The sequence below is a fragment of the Rhinoraja longicauda genome, chromosome 33 (assembly GCF_053455715.1).
Source record: "Rhinoraja longicauda isolate Sanriku21f chromosome 33, sRhiLon1.1, whole genome shotgun sequence".
In the NCBI taxonomy this organism is placed as follows: Eukaryota; Metazoa; Chordata; class Chondrichthyes; order Rajiformes; family Arhynchobatidae; genus Rhinoraja; species Rhinoraja longicauda.
Genome location: NC_135985.1, coordinates 13,095,101 through 13,112,667, shown reverse-complemented (window position 1 = coordinate 13,112,667; position 17,567 = coordinate 13,095,101). Strand labels below are relative to the sequence as shown.

The window sequence follows — 17,567 nt, the reverse complement described above, 5'->3', positions numbered from 1 at the left end:
TCTTTTGATTATTTAATGACTGACATACAAATTCATTTAGATAAGAACTTTATTGCAAATGATCTGTGTGGCTGTTACATTTGTTTTAAAAGGTCCTTAAAATATGATTGATTTTATTTTTGCAACTAACAAGTAAATTATTTTCTTCCCATGCTGCTTGGATAAACAGGCGATGGTATGTGCTTTCAAAATATTTAAATTATGTGTATGCTCTATTTTGTAAAATTCTGCAGGACAAGGATTTATACCAACGAAATAAATAACATTCACAAGAAACTTGGCTCACTTCAGGATGGTCTTATATTTGTGAATATTTAACCATTGAAATATGGCCATGTGTAGGAAAGAACTGCTTCCGACATTTGACCTCTTCTTCAGAAGGGTCTCGACCTGAAACGTTACCCATTCCTTCTCTCCAGATATGCTGCCTGTCCCGCAGAGTTACTCCATCACTTTTTGTCTATCTTCGGTTTAAACTAGCATCTGCATATATCTTCGAAATGTTGCCTTAGTATTGCTGACTCTCCATTGTCAACAATGACTTGGCATTAAAGCGGGCAACTGAAGATGGATAAATATAGCTCATTCATTAAGTTGAACTATGTGCAATTCACACTTTAGTACACTGGTCTCCCTTTTAGCCAAATTAAGACAAGGTGACTGCTTCATATGCATACGTGGGTTGTGACTGAATGGTTGGAATTGCCGATGCTTTAAAGGCAGTGATTTATTTTATTGAGGAGAGTCTGGTGACTAAAAAAAGCAGGCATCGGCATACTGATATTTCATTGCTTAAATACCCGCAAAAACATTAGATTATGATTTAATTAGGCAGGATCCAAATTATCTCAATTCATTGGCATAACTTTGACTATCATCATAGAGTCACTGTGTTGTATAGCGTAGAAAGTGGACCAAGCACTGATCCCCATAGCACACCACTGGTCACAGGTCTCCAATCTGAAAAACAACTCTCCACTATCATCCTACTCCTTTCACCAAGCCAATTTTGTATCCAATTTACTAATTCATCCTGGATCCCTTGTGTTCTCATCATCTGGTCCAGCCTACTATGCAGGATCTTGTCAAAGGCCTCGCTGAAGTCCAAGTAGACTAGAGATGTAAATAGACTGGAAATAAATGACAAATGAAAGTAGTTATTTGGTTTCTAAACACAGCCACCCCTTCAATTCAGTGCGCTATTTTGCCTGTTCTCGAGACATTTTCTGAAGATATCACTTTATCTTGTGTAACAATCCAGAATCATCTTAACTGAGCTTCCGAAGCTTATTTTCAGACAAATTATGGCCTGCAATTACACACAGTAGAATTAGACTAATTTTGTTCAATGTTAAATATGATAGGTTTATGACAGGTAATGAAAATATTCAACACAAACTGATTATATGTTTTGCACAAAACACATCAATTTGGTTTTCCCATTTTGGCATGGTCTCCATTAATATTAGGTTTTATATTCAGATGAAAGCTTCCTGTTTACCATTTTCCCAGTCCACTTTATTAACATAAAGTACAGACTTGTGCAAGATTTGGCAATCACATTGGTAGCCGGAGAATAATATTGTCTTATATAAATCCCTCTAGGGTATTAACTAAAATAATTTCTGCACTGCCTCCCACAATATATGGTACATTAAATTGCTGAGTAAACAACAATACCTTTACATGCTGTGTTGATTGCTATCCAGGGGCATTTATTTGTCAATAAAACTTGCAAATGTCTGAGAATCAGAATCCTATTTGTTGCTACAACCAAGCAGTGAAGTGTATATGATTTGTTTTTCTCTGAGGATAGCTGCCTATTTCATCATTAATTTTATTTGTGCTTACTTAATAACACTTAAGTCTGTGAAAGTCAAAACACAAGGACTGATTTATAATCTAAGATTCCATAGACCATTGAAATAACCATATTTTTAATTCACTTATAGAATGTTGGTGTCAATCTCAAAACAAGTATGTGTTGCCCATTCCAACTTGACCTAGAAATGTATAGGTAGGAAAAAACTGCAAATGCTGATTTAAATCGAAGATAGACCCAAAATGCTGGAGTAACTCAGCGGGACAGGCAGCATCTCTGGAGAGAAGGAATGGATGACATTTCGGGTTGAGACCCTTCTTAAGAAGAATGTATTTTTGTGTACAGAACAGCGTTACTCAGCCTTGAGTTGAGTTGCCCTCCTTCCTATTCAAGGAACTGCAGCAGTGTTCTGCCGGGTTTTATCATGATTGTCTCCACAATCAGTTCAAGCAATTCCAGCATTTCACCACTGGCCAAGTTGATGCCAAGCACTGTTCTAATAATGACATTTACCTGTTGTATGGACATTGGAATATTTCTGTAACTTTCTATTGCCTTTCTTTCCTGGAGAGCAAGAAACAGTCCTGAACCCAACTTAATCAATATTTAAAAGGCAAAGAAATAGACCGAGCAAGGCCTGAAGTACAACTTCAAAACTCTAGTAATGCAACAGTACCACTTACGAAAAGCACTGGGCAAGAAGAGAATCTGATTCAATTGATAGACTCAACTGATTCTCAATTATTTTCATCAGTATTTGTGGCCCATCGAATACTATCTACAGGGTTGTTTTTTGGAATGACAAAAATGTTAATACATGTATTTCTTATTATAACATTTATGAATATAAATGCCTTCCCATTGGTCATGGTGAGCATTTTAACCCCTCTCAACAGACCCTTGCTGCAAGAAAAGCAGGCATTTCTTTTGCCATGACCACGAGAACCTCGATAAACAATCAAGAATTGGTAAGTGTGTTTCTTTAACAATTACACGTCTGTTAAGCCTCTTCAGTTGATGAATAACTCTTACGTAGTGACAATTTAGGGGAGGTCACGAAAAACATGTTTGAACACACTGCTCACTAGTAAGATGCAGTTCTTCCATAGTCACACCCAATTGGTTACATGCAGTTGAAGATCTGTTTCCATTAAAATCGCCTATTTGTAACAGAAAGAAAAACAGTTTCAGATCCTCATGACAATAGGAGTTTTGAGCTGAAAGCTGCAAATTCTTTAGCACTCGATGGCAAATTGATATTTTCTCTTGGCTCAATTTCTTCTAATCTTTCTGCTCATTCAACCAGAGGTTGTATTGTGAAAGCTGTTATCTTCAATTTAGCCATTTTCAAATAAATTATCAGTTAAAAGTAATGTTAATAAATATATTCAAACTCATTTTTTAATTATACACGTCATTTTCATCAGGAATTTTCAAAGTCCTGGCTACTAATTTAAAGGTCACTGAATAATTTCTAGAAGAAATAGTTAATAAAAGAGAATAATCATTTTGAAAAACTGATATTGAGGAGAAATAACATGAAATATAATTTGCCTTTATGAATAGGAAAGATTTAGAGGACCATGGGCCAAATACAGGCAAATGGGACTAGCCCAATCTGCCAACTTGGTCTGCATTGCAAGCTGGGCCAAATAGCTCTGAGACAACTGGTGAATAAGCCCAGGGTTTGCCTTCCTTCAATTGATGGTTATATCACAAGAGAGCTTAAAATATGTTCTTGAGAAGAAAATAAAATCTAACAGGATGCTGGAGCTGTTGAAAATTATCAATTTAATTAAATGGTATCAAATATTGAAATCCTGCGAAATTATAAAGTATTTTAATTAACTGAATTTAACTGATTTAATTCAAATGTAAAACTTTGAGAAGTAATTTGGGAAGAACTCTTCAATTAAATGGATATACTTTATTTGAGGTCCTCATGTCTCAGATCGTACATTCTGCAATGGGCTTGATTCGGGGTTAAGGACTCAGTGAGTATGTATACTCAACTCCAATTTTGCTAATCTACCCAAGTAGATAAAGCCCCACATCTCCGAAATTATTCTATTAAGTGTGTTTCGCACTTGCTCTAAAGAGGCGGTGCATTGGTGCAGCGGGTAGTGCTGCTGCCGCCTGACAGCTTCTGTGCTGCCCGGGGCTGATCTTGACTTTGGGCACACTCCGCGCAAAGTTTACACATTCTCCCTGTGACCATGTAAATCTTCCCCCCGGGTACACTTGAAAACCCTTCATCAGATCTGAGAAAGAAAAAAAGTCCGCTGACTGGTTAGCACGCAACAAAAGCTTTCCACTGCACCTTGCTATACGTGACAATAAGCAAAGCGGAACTGAAAAAGCAAAAAAATGACACAAAGTGTTGGAGTTACTCAGCATGTCAGACAGCATCCCTGGAGAAGATGGATGGATAGGTGACATTTCGGGTTGGGACCCTTATTCAGACCTGAAACATGACCTATCCATGTTCTCCATGGATGCTGCCTGACCTGTTGAGTTACTCCAGCACTTTGCATTTTTTTTTTGTAAACCAGCACCTACAGTTCCTTATTTCTACATAAGAAAAAGCAAGTTAGTCCAAGTAGCAGCAGCGGTAGGGTTGGGCAGACGACATGAAACTGTACAGGAACAGCTCCTTCCGTGTCTCTCCATTCATGTGTTTGTCTAAATCCCTCTTAAACGCTGCTATTGTATCTACTTCAATCTCCACATCTCCACCCCTGACAGCACGTCCAGGCACCCACCACTCTCTGTGTGGGGAAAAAAGTCTCACTCTTTAACTTTTCCTCTGTCACCTTAAAGATATGCCCTCTAGTATTTGATATTTCCACCTCGAGAGTAGGTTCTGACAGTCTACCCAATCTATGCCTCTCATAATTTTGTATATCACAAACAATAGAGGTCCCACTCTGATCCCTGCAGAACACTACTGGTCACAGACCTCCAATCCATGTTTGAAGCTACCAGTCTGCCAAAACATCGTGGATTCCATGTGCCTTAATCTTCTGGATCAACCTACCTTTGGAGGAATGAAATGTTCCATTTTGATGTTACGCATGACACTTTAATTTTTGTTACATATTATTAAAGAATTGTCCTATTTCTAATTGGGAGAATTAACTTGAAGTAATTTACTGATATATAACACATCCAAAGAATGTCTAGAAGTCACAATTACTGAGGTCCACAGAGAGAATGTCGTAACAATGTCCTTGTGGCGTTAGATTAATAGCTTGAAGCTCACAATTGGAAATCAGTGTATAATTTACAAACACAAACATTAGGAACACAAAGGTAAGACATGAAGTGAATGTCATCAACTTGTAATTGATTAAGGATTTTAAAACAATGCTTAAGTTTGCTAACCTCAGGCATTTCCGAACCGTATTTTCAACAGAAGTTGCATGTTTACAAGAAAACATTACAGGCCTTAATCTACCCAATATCGTCAACTACACCGCACAATTTTGAGGTGTGGACAGCAACTACTCCAACTTACTGCTATGAATGTGAGGGGCTGCTGTGGGGCATCGCAAGACAAGGCATGAGATGTACTGAGTGTGGTGTCAAATGCCATGAAAAGTGTCAAGACCTTCTCAATGCCGACTGTTTGCAACGTAAGTATTTTTGCTGACAAAATATTGTGCATTGCATTTGTGAAAGAGATCTGTTTATTGGCAGGGATCTTGCAATCAGAATCTATTGACATTTGATGCAAACTTATAGTCATTGCATGAAAATAAAAAAACTGCAGGTGCTAGAAATCTGAAATAAACAGAAAATACTGGAAACACTCAGCAGGTCTGGAAGTGTCTGTGGACGGGACACAGAATTAACATGTTGGGTCAGAGACCTTTCATCAGAACTGTTCTGATGAAGATTGTGTTTGCAGAACTTGAAGCAGAACTAGAAGAGATTGAGCAGACTGAGCACAGTGGTCTCCAGAAGAGACTTTGCAGGAACCAGCAGAAAAAAGTTCATTTCAAGATTTAAGCTACCTGACAAGGAACTAGAAATTGGTTGGATGCTCATGAAACAGTTGATGTGTGGCAGGCTAATCAACAGGTGGTAGGCCCTGGGTGTCAAAAGACCATTCCTTTTCATTGTGGTGCTTGCGAGATAAATTCAGTCATTAGGTTTTGGGACTTCGGGGACACAGAGTTCAGTGATCAGAGTAGTCAGGACAAGAACTGGGGAGGAGGTCAGGATGTGAGATGAAGTGGTGATACTGGTGGTTGGAATGCTGGAAAAAGGTTTGGTAATAAAGTTAAGGTAGAGGTGCGATTGGTAGAAGTGGGAAGTGGCTCCCATTGACAGGAAAGGTAACAGATTATTGCCATGAGGCTGTTTGAATGATTGCATCCTCTAAAATCCTCTTGGATCCAAACAACCATGTTTCAATGCAACAATACTCTCACAACACAGGATTGTTTCCATGACCACCCTGTTTCTCAATCCCATCAACATTGAATTCACATTTGCTCCCTGTCAGGTTCTTGCCCCTATTCCTTTATTGCATCTGTCAGTCTCTCCATCTGCAACAAGATATATCATCCATTTGATTTAAAACAATGCTCAGATATCGAGTGCATCGACAGAAGGACATTTTGATGACTATGAAAGGTTTAGAAAATAATTGGAAAAATGCTTATGGATCATACATTTGCTTGGAGAAAATTCTGGGATTGTTTTTGTGGTGTTTTTATCACATTTATTTAAGATGCTATTTTCAAAATGTGAAAAAAATCTAAACTGAGATTGGCATCTTGACTGGACCTAATCTTATCATTTACAAAGATGTCAGGAATCAATCTTGTGCAGTAAATACTTAGAATACATTCAACAATTCCAGCAGCTAAAAAGATCTTGGTCTACACTCAGGTGTAACACTTTCCTTGTGCTAGTGTTTATAACTTCCAAAAAAATAATGAATTCAGCAGAGGGTATTTGTTTTTCTCTCAGTGTACAATCTCGGTGCATCCAGCTCAGATGCAGAGAAAATAAACTGATTTAACAGTTTGTATCTACTGTGCATATCTTCATATCCTTTTAATGTTGTTTCAACTTCACAAATCTTGCTCATTTAAAATTCTAAATAACTACTCGCTTTGACATGTACAATTTCAGGAGCAGCCGAGAAAAGCTCAAAGCATGGTGCAGAGGATAAAACACAAAACATCATTGCAGCCATGAAGGAGAGAATGAAAATCAGAGAGAAAAACAAGCCTGAGATTTTTGAGTTAATCCAAGCACAATTTGGAGTGTCCAAAGAAGACTATGCACAGCATTTGAAGGCAGCAAAACAGAGTGTGTTGGAGGGAACGTCCAAGTGGTCAGCAAAGATCAAAATAACAGGTCAGGCTTCCCTGAGCACGTGTTTCCTAACAATTCAAATATAATATCTGGGGTAAAGACTTCATTTAAAAAGAAATTCTGATTCACTTTGGTTTACTATTAATTTTTATTATAGAAAATGATAAGCATCTGCCAAGGTGTTACTGCCATGACAATGACCATGCACAGTATTGACCATGCACAGTATTGACCATGCACAGTATTGACCATGCACTGTATTGACCATGCACTGTATTGACCATGCACAGCAATGACCATGCACTGTATTGACCATGCACAGCAATGACCATGCACTGTATTGACCATGCACAGCAATGACCATGCACAGCAATGACCATGCACTGTATTGACCATGCACAGCAATGACCATGTACTGTATTGACCATGCACAGCAATGACCATGCACTGTATTGACCATGCAAAGCAATGACCATGCACAGCAATGACCATGCACTGTATAGACCATGCACAGCAACAACCACGGTATTGACAATGCACAGCAATGACCATGCACAGCAATGACCATGCACTGTATTGACCATGCAAAGCAATGACCATGCACAGCAATGACCATGCACAGCAACAGCCGCAGTATTGACAATGCACAGCAATGACCATGCATAGCATTGAACATGATGGCACTGACTAGCTGCGCAGCTGACCAGACCTGGCACCGACTGGCACATCCCACAGATGATCACATCACCACGTTGCCTACCTTCTCAGAATGCGGGTCACTGTTTAAAAAAATTATGTCATAACATTGTTGGTCACTGGCTGTGTGCCCACTTTGAAAGCTTTCTGCAACATTATTAAAGTGAAATGGATGGAGATGTAAATTCAATATATTGTTGACATTTAATGTCACATTAGTGGAACAAAAAGTAATTCCTTCAAGTAGACTTTTGGGTTCAAACTCCTATCATATTGAATTATTGCTCATTTTTATCAGTTATCCAGAATATTTGCAGGTATTTTTGTCCTTGACATCTTAAATAAAACACTCCATTGATAATTAAATAACAGCTTTGTAGCAATACTTTCACTAGCAGGACTGCAGCAGTTGCATAGCTGGTAAAGCTGCTGCCTCATAGCGCCAGAGACTCAGGTTCAATCCTGACCTCAGATGCTGCCAGAGTTTGCATATTCTCCCTGTGGCAGCATGGGTTTCATTCAGGTACTCTGGTTTCCTCCCAGATCCCACAGATGTGCGAGTTTGTAGGTTAATTAGCCTCTGTAAAATAGCCCCTAGTGTGCAGGGAGTGGATGTGAAATTGACATAACATAGAACTAGTGTGAATAGGTGGTCAGTGTGGACTCAGTAGCCAAAGGCCTGTTGCCATACTGCATCTCTAATCTAAACTACAACAATTTAATAAGGTGGCTCCTCAACACCACCTCAACAGCAACTTGGGCATTAAATGATGGATATTTCAGCAACAGCCAAGGCCCAAAGAATAAATAGAAAACTTGCCACATGGTTGTATCAGTTGTTACCCTCAGTGACTACTTTAAGACATTGGTCTAGCTGGTGAATTAATCAGCAAGCCATTTTGCTGCTGATATCCAAGGCTGGTGTGGTTAACAGTGTTTCTACTGAATTGCTGCAGACATTCCAAAAAATTAGTAAAAAAACAGCCTGATTTGACACATATTGGACAGATTATTTTTGAGAAATTGTCAGGATAACTTGTGTGAAAAGTAGGAAACATAAAGGCATATTGTTGAAAAGTTTCAGATGTGGCCAAATGGACCCTCTTGACCAGAGCTCTAATTTTAAATAATTTCATTATTTCATGCATGTTGCAAATAATATTACGTGTTCTATTCCACTACAATATCCTGTTCCACTTATAATAATCTCCCTTGGGTGCAATTTTCCCACTTCATAAATTGGCCTGAAATTCTAATTCTGTAATCTTAAGATATATTTAAATAAAGTGTATGTGAAAGTGCTAGCCCAATCAAAAATAATTGTATCAATTCCTTAATCCAAAATGTTCATATCTGATTCCCAACTCAACCTGCATTTTACTAAAAAGTACTGCAGAGGCATTTGAATTACTCACTGGAACACATTTCAAATTACTTCCAGGATCAAACCCAACTAGTTATTTTTAAACTGGTTCATATCTGATCTTTCAACGTGGCAACAGTCATCCTGAGGGCACAGGCCTTCAAGTATCAGTAGTTCTTACAAAGAAACTTCTATTGTGCAAATTATATTCCACAATATATTTCAAGTTACCATGCAACCAAATGATGATGATCTTCAATTGCATAAATTGCAGTTACATGAACCTTTGGCAGTTTTTTGTAGATTGGGGAAATCACATAAATAGCACACACTGACATAAAAACAGTACAGAAAGAGAAAAAAGCGAAAGCAAGGATGTCTTAACATAAAAGGTGGTAGAAATATTATAAAATATTTACATAAATGCGTTTAGCTCTAAGAATTTCACAGCTGATGAAATGTCCCGTTTTACTCTTAATCTAGTAGAAAACTACATAATTCCATTTTAAAGAGGTGTCTTAGTAACAACCATTGTTACAGCAGCATATCGTGACTACTTCTCCAGGAAGACTCTGAGAATGTAACTTCTCACAGTTTAAAAATACCAATATCTGGTATCTGGCTCACTGAGTCCCCATTTCCTGTGCTCCCTACAAACTTATGGGACTTTAGAGCTGCCTCTAAAATCACCAGGAGTTTTAACTGGAAAATATATTATGTACCTGTAAAAATGACAAAATAGACAAACGAGGAGCTTGCCAGCTGTATGGAGGACAGAGATGTGTGGTGCATCCGTCACTTTGTCCGTCGGGAACCAGCACCACTGACTCGCTAATGTTTTCAACGATTTTAAATTAAATTAAATTATAAAAATGAATTGAACGTGTAGAAACAAGGAGCTGCAGATGCTGATTTACAAAACAAAACCTCAAAGTGCTGGAATAACTCAGCAGGTCAGGCAGCATCTCTGGAGAACATGAATAGGTGACATTTGGAGCCGGGACTCTTCTTCAGACTGATTGTGGAGGTGGGGGGGGAGGAAGAAAGCTGGAGGAAAGGAAGATCAAGACAACGTATGGCAGATAATTGGGGAACATTGGCAAAAGGGGGGTTTTGCTAGGCTGTTGGTTGGACAAAGGCCAGAGATAGAAAAACAGACGGTATTTATTACTAAACTAATCAAATTAGAGAAAGTATATAATTGAGTAAATCTCCTATAATGTTCCAATTTTTACATTCCAGAATTGTTCAGTAAATCTGCACAGCTGCCAGTCTGTTTCAGGGTGTTTGGGGCAGCAGATCACATTACATTTTAAGAGGAAATTCCACATGACTATTTCTGCCAGTTTATGTTTCGCTCATTTATTATGAAACTGGAATATATTTGGCGGATTATCTATTGAAGTTAAAGGCCAGGATTTACAGTTGTGTAGTCTAATCCTTGTAGAGTGTATGAAGCTTAATGAGCCCTTCTCTCTTATTTCTAAAAATACCGGGGAGATTGAGGAGGGATAATCTTCAATTATCAAACCTATTTTGTGTGCTGAGAAAAAAAAAATCACGAGACAGCCCCTGTCCAATTTATAAAGAAATCAATGTTGAAAATATTGAGTGGTCAGCCTAACAAATATTTCCCCTCAAGGTTTTCCAAATTTGATCAAAATTAGAGGTGAACCAGACTTCTAACAGTTCCAAAATGAGACATTGGACTTGCCTCAGATTCATCACTCCCTAGATATTACCATTTACTTGGAAAGCCAGTTCCACAGACACGTTCGGAGTTTTCTTTTGTAATTAGAGTCATTCAACACAGAAACATGCCCCTTGCCAACTCGTCCAAGCTGACCAAGATGCCCCATCTAATCTAGGCCCATTTGCCCACGTTTGGCCCATATCCCTCTGAACTTTTCCTAACCATGTACCTATCCAAGTGCCTTTTAGATGCTGTTATAATACCAAATTAAATTGAGAAAATAGTTTCTCAACCAAACAAAATGTCTATATAACAGTTAAACTAGTATTGTTTTCTGCTGTTTCTTTATTGTCAAATCGCCAAATTGACCTTGTTGCCGATGTGGGCCAAGATCATTACAAATATTCTCCTCCACTCAATCCACTCTACCCTCATCAGTTATCTTCATCACCATCTCACAAAACTCTGTTAAGTTTGTAAGACATGACTTCCCCTGCGCAAAGCTGTCTTGACTATCCTTAATGTGTCCTTTTTTTCCCCAAATATGAATAACTCCTATCCCTAACAATTCTCTCCAATCATTTCCCTATTATTAACATAAGGTATACTGGCCTTTAATTTCCTGGTTTATCCTTCAGCCTTCTGGGATCTCACCTGTGGCTAAAGATCATCGATCAAGGACAATGGACAAAGATCACTGTCTAGGCCATATCCATCTCCTTCCTTGGCTCTTTCGATAACCCAAAATAAGATCCCACCTGGCCTTGGGAACTTAACCATCTTAATGTTCGTTAAAAGACTCAACACTTCCTTCCTTATCAACATGCCCGAGAATATCAGCATATCTCTCCTTAATCTCATTATCCTTCTCCCTGGTGAAGACAGATGCAATGTACTTCATATAGACTCTCCCACTCCTCTCGCTCCAGGCATAAATAGTTTCCTTTGTCCTTGAGTGGTCCCACATACCCCCTAACTAGTCTCTTGTTTTTAATGTTTAAAATGCCTTCCCATTTGGTTTACTCGTCAAAAACATTTTATTGCCCTGTTTTGCCCTCCTGATTCCCTATTTCCTTTGTGTTCCTCAAGAGCCCTGATGATATCAGCTCCCTGAATCTTTTTCTTCTTCCTTTTATTTTTGACAGCACTCTCATCATCTAAGGTTCATGAACCTTGCTATCCTTGTCTTTCTTCTTCACAGGAACATGTTGGGCCTAAGTTCTGACTTTAGTGACTCTGTCAGATGTAGACATATCCAATCACAGCCGCTCCCAATCTGCTCACCCTGCTCCTTGACTAATCTTAAAATTCAGCATATTTTCCATTTAACAGTGCTTCCTATTTATAGTATTTTTCTAAAGGATCTGACGTACAATCCATGAGTATTTTGCTTAATCCATTTATAACTCTGGTTTCCCTTCAGCCTGACCTATTCTCTTTATATCGATTTTATTTATCTTTCCGTGCAATCAAATCAGCAAATTCATTCCAGAAGATGTTGTTTAGGCTGAGTAATCTGCTTGCCTATTATTTCTATCTTTTTACCTGGCCAAGTAATGAGTTAGCTCTAAAGGCATTGAGAAGGGAAATCAGCACGAAAATAAACTTCCCAGCAAAAAAATAAATATCATGCCTGCTGTTGGATAATTGCTTGCTGTGTTTTCAAAGATCCCATCTAACCTGTGATTGATGATGCTGGTGTGAAACAAAAGTTATGGCTTACCAACTTATACCATAATTCTGAAACTCTAAATGCAGATAGAACAAATTGTCAGGAATGGAATGCTATGTATAGGCACCATTATATTCCATCTTGTTCTTCTCTGATCACGTCGATCCCATTGCAGTAATCTTTTCTCTAATTCAAGCAATTTTTGAATGGGAGTGCTGGACCAAGGAACATATCCTACCGTTCATATAAACTTTGTGCTGGTAATGGCGAACAATAAACAAGATGCTGATGTACAATTAGTGATATTTATGTTTTACGTAGCTGATTGAAGATATTAATTAAATATTCCAAACTTTCTTTGTGCAACAGTGCTCTGTGCTCAGGGTTTACAAGCAAAGGATAAGACTGGCTCGAGTGACCCTTACGTCACAGTGCAAGTGGGTAAAACCAAAAGGAGGACCAAAACCATTTTTGGGAATCTCAACCCCAACTGGGATGAAACATTTCACTTGTAAGTACTGGATTATAAATTGTTTTTTCCTGTGCAGTATTACATTTTAATGGGTTAACCTTACAGTCTACTTCTGTGCAGAATTTTCTTAATACCGTATACAACATACTTGGCAAAGTTGATATTCATATTTTTATAATCATCGAATGTCCTTTTTTTCACAGGTTACAAGTTAAAAAGTAAGAACTGACTAAAGTGAAAGCAGTATTCACTGTCAAGTTATCACAACAATAATTTTCAATCATACCATCGCGGGAATGAAGGCAAAAGAAGCCTTCAATGACACCAGTATTAAAAAATTTCTACATGATAAAATATTTTTTTCAAAATGAAAGTAAGGGTAGTGATGTAAACAAATTGCAAAACTGTATGTTTTTACTGGGCAGGGAATTTGGTCCACACTGTATCTCTAAACTAAAACTATGGGGGAACACAATATATTTCCAAACTAGTATAGTTTGTTAACTGGAATTGGTGGCATTCCCATTCACTTGTTGCTCTTACCTTTCTTGATGATAGAGACTTCAGGTTTGAGATGTTGTGGAAGATACCTGGAGCTACTCGAGTACACTTTGCAATTAGTAAACTCTCCAGCAACAGTGTGCATCAGTAGTGGTGGGACTGCATGCTTGAGGTGGTGGATGGAGTGCCAGTCAAGCAGGCTGCTCACGTTTGTTTCTATCTAGCGTACAATCTTCCATGCGGCTGCATATAATGCACGGTGGGCTTTCCAATGTGTGGCCAGAGGCCAGGGAGGATGTCCTTGAAACAGCTGGCAAACTGGGATTAGTAGCAAGGGTAAATCTGTGAAGAGAAGGGTTAGCAGACAATTGCAGTCATTCTACAGATGCAGGGGGAGCGGAATTGCACTTTTCAAACCTGTAAATATGTTCCTGCCTTCACACAAAAAATTAAACCTTAATTGTGCACCAGCGTTCCTTATAAACATTGTCACCTTGGCCAAATGGAGAGAATGTTCATAGATATGGCAACTATTTATATTGAGAAATTGCATAAAGATCCTGTGATTGAAACTGCAAGCATCGTTTTGGTTATTTATCGCCTGTCCTTTGGTCTTTGATGCCAGTGGAGCAGATAAGGTGCAGTTGTCATGTTTCAGTAGCAGATTAACAGTATCATGGCCATTTGTGCTTTTGGAGTGCTCGATACTCTCAATTTCCCCGTTATTCTGACCATGGCAGCTGCCTGGTACCAGACAGGTTGGCTGCCTGGGGTCTGGTGCCATAACATTCAGCTGTCTTTCTTGCTTTCTCCTTGATCCCATTTGAGGTTTTTGACTCAATATCCTCTCCATCTTATGCCCAGCTTCATTACTTCATCCATCTGCAGCTCTGCTGCTCAGACCATCTGTGGTTTGTAACTTGAGAATTCTCATGCAATCTTGGCCAACCTCCTTAAACATGACCAACTTCAACATGAGGGGGAAAATTTAAAGGAGATGTGGAGGTTACGTTTTTTACACTAAAAATGGTAGGTGCCTGGCTCGCTCTGCCAAGGGTAATGGTGGAAGGAGATTATGAATGCGGTGTTTAAGAAGCCTATAGATAATCACGTGCATATGCAGTTAATGAAGGACACGAATCATGTGCAGGCAGAAGGGATTAGTTTACCTTGGCATGAAGTATGGCACACATATCGTAGGCCAAAGGGCCTGTTCCTGTGCTGTACTGTTCTATGTTCTATAACCAACAACAACAGGACTGTCTCACTTCTCTTTTGAGGGACTTCTTAAAACACACCTCATCTCCATATGAAAATGTGTCACCTTTTCTTTGCTGAGGTTCCTTGAATTTCATGCTACTTCAGAGGCACTATATAATTACCAGATCAATCAAAAGCAGAAAATACTGGAAATACCTGGCAGGTTGGCAGCATCTGTGGAAGGAGAAAAGGTTAAGTTCATAAGTTATGGGAGCAGAATTAGGCCATTTGGCACATCAAGTCTACTCTGTCATTCCATCATTGTTGATCTATCTTTCCCTATCAACCTCATTCTCCTGCCTTCTCTCTATAACCTCTGACACCCTTACTAATCACGAATTTGTCAGTCTCTGCCTTAAAAATATGCATTGACGGCCTCCACAGCCATCTGTGGCAATGAATTCCACAGATTCACCACCCTCTGACTAAAGAAATTCCTCCTCATCTTTCTAAAGGTACATCCTTTTATTCTGAGGCTGTGGCCACTGGCCCTAGACTCTCTCGCTGGTGGAAACATCCTCTACACATTCACTCTATCCAGGCCTTTCGCTATTCGTTAACGCACGGAAATCTTCATCAGAAATATCAGCTTGTATACTCATATCGAGCCTGCTTTTCCTTTGTCTGGAAACAGTTGTGCATTGCATTGTCATATTTGGCATTTGATTCTTTTTTTCAACTTTGTGTTTGGTACACCTTCAAAGCTTCTTTTGTTCTTAGAAGAATGGGTACTTTCCTCTGTTTCTCTGACCACATATTTATGCGCTGCAGATTTACCAAACTGCTCTCTGAACTGAATTGAGTTAAATCCTCAGCTTTTATGTTTTTTTTATATCTGTGCCAAAATCTTTTACTGAGCAACAAGCTCTGATTACTAAATCTGCCCACTTTCTTGTCTCAGCATGGAAACTCGTATTTTCTAACTGGAAAATTACAGCAATTCCATTTGTAAACCACATGAATATCAACATGTCTAAAGAATCCAATTGCTTTACATCAAGTTTAGAAATAAAATGTGATGCTTGATTATCATTAGGTGTAAGATGTTATTGCATCATTTACTATGGAGCTTGTCACTATTTGTTTGAAAATTACTTCAGACACAAGCAGAGAAATCAACAGCATTCTTTATAACTTTCTCTTTTATTTATTATCTTGGTCTTTCTAGCTTATCTGTATTCAAACCTTAGAAGTGTCATAATTCCCCAATTCAAAGTAAAATTGGTTCTAATCTAGTCCTATCTTGCTTGGTTTACTTATACTTTTAATGTAAGGTGCAATAAAATGGGGTTTCTTATTTATTTTCTGCCATAAATTCGATAAGGTCTGTAGTGTGATTGATAGCTGTGACAACAATCACTGGAATCAGTATATCTGAAGCTTTTCACATTTGAGATGTCGATGTAGGTCAGTTGAAAATGTCAGTCTGGGATGTGCATATGTTTGTGCATTGGTGGAATCAGTGATTGTAATTCCTCACCTAAATCTCTGTTTAGCTGCTGTTCCATGTGTAATCAAAAAACAGCTTAAGCGCAGAACAGCTAAGTGCAGCCGAAAAACATTATAACATCACTTTCACCAGATATAGAAATCATATCATTCCTTATCAGACCACAAAATAGGTGATTTATGTTCAAAGGGTGAATATCAGAACTCTTTCCTCTTTCTAGAACCCAATTTTCCCTAAAATCAATGCACAGAAGCCAGTAAATATGCAGATGATACTAAGATAGGTGGAGTAGTTGATAGTGAGGTAGATTTTCAAAGTCTACAGAGAGACTTGGGCCTTTTGGAAGGGTGGGCTGAAAGATGGCAGATGGAGTTTAGTGCTGATAAGTGTGAGGTGCTGCATTTTGGTAGGACAAATCAAAATAGGACGTACAGGGTAAATGGTAGGGAATTGAGGAATGCAGTGGAACAGAGGGATCTGGGAATAACTGTGCATTGTTCCCTGAAGGTGGAATCTCATGTGGATAGGGTGGTGAAGAAGGCGTTTGGTATGCTTGCCTTTATAAATCAGAGCATCGAGTATAGAAGTTGGGATGTAATGTTGAAATTGTACAGGGCATTGGTGAGGCCAAATCTGGAGTATGGTGTGCAGTTCTGGTCGCCAAATTATAGGAAGGATGTCGACAAAATGGAGAGGGTACAGAGGAGATTTACTAGAATGTTGCCTGGGTTTCAGCACTTAGGCTACAGAGAGAGGTTGAACAGGTTGGGTCTTTATTCTTTGGAGCGTAGAAGGTTGAGGGGGGACTTGATAGAGGTTTTTAAAATTTTGAGAGGGACGGACAGAGTTGACGTGGGTAGGCTTTTCCCTTTGAGAGTGGGGAAGATTCCAACAAGGGGACATAGCTTCAGAATTGAGGGACAAAGGTTTAGGGGTAACATGAGGGGGAACTTCTTTACTCAGAGGGTTGTGGCTGTATGGAATGGGCTTCCGGTGGAAGTGGTGGAGGCTGGCTCGATTTTATTATTTAAGAGTAAATTGGATAGGTATATGGATAGGAGGGGATTGGAGGGTTATGGTCTGAGTGCAGGTAGATGAGACTAGGTCAGGGAGAATGGTCGGCGTGGACTGGTAGGGCCGGACAGGCCTGTTTCCATGCTGTAGTTATATGTTATATGTTATATGTTAAAGATAGAATAAGTTGCTCAAAAGTTCCATGGAGAATAGTGAATTTGTGTTCAGTATATTCTTTGCTCTGTTTCCGGTGCTGAGTGCTTATTTTCTGTTGATTAGTGCTGCTACAAATG

General features: G+C 38.8%; 1 protein-coding gene across 3 annotated transcripts in view; it reads left to right on the top strand.

Annotated features, from left to right (window-relative positions):
- unc13c (unc-13 homolog C (C. elegans)) overlaps window positions 1-17,567 on the top strand; it is a 247,857-nt gene that overhangs the window by 72,931 nt on the left and 157,359 nt on the right. For all 3 annotated transcript variants that reach the window (XM_078427403.1, XM_078427401.1, XM_078427402.1), the window contains 4 exons: window positions 2,719-2,790; window positions 5,238-5,457; window positions 6,968-7,195; window positions 12,947-13,088. In XM_078427403.1, the coding sequence (XP_078283529.1) occupies window positions 2,719-2,790; window positions 5,238-5,457; window positions 6,968-7,195; window positions 12,947-13,088 (662 nt within the window). The remainder of the gene's footprint in view (window positions 1-2,718; window positions 2,791-5,237; window positions 5,458-6,967; window positions 7,196-12,946; window positions 13,089-17,567) is intronic.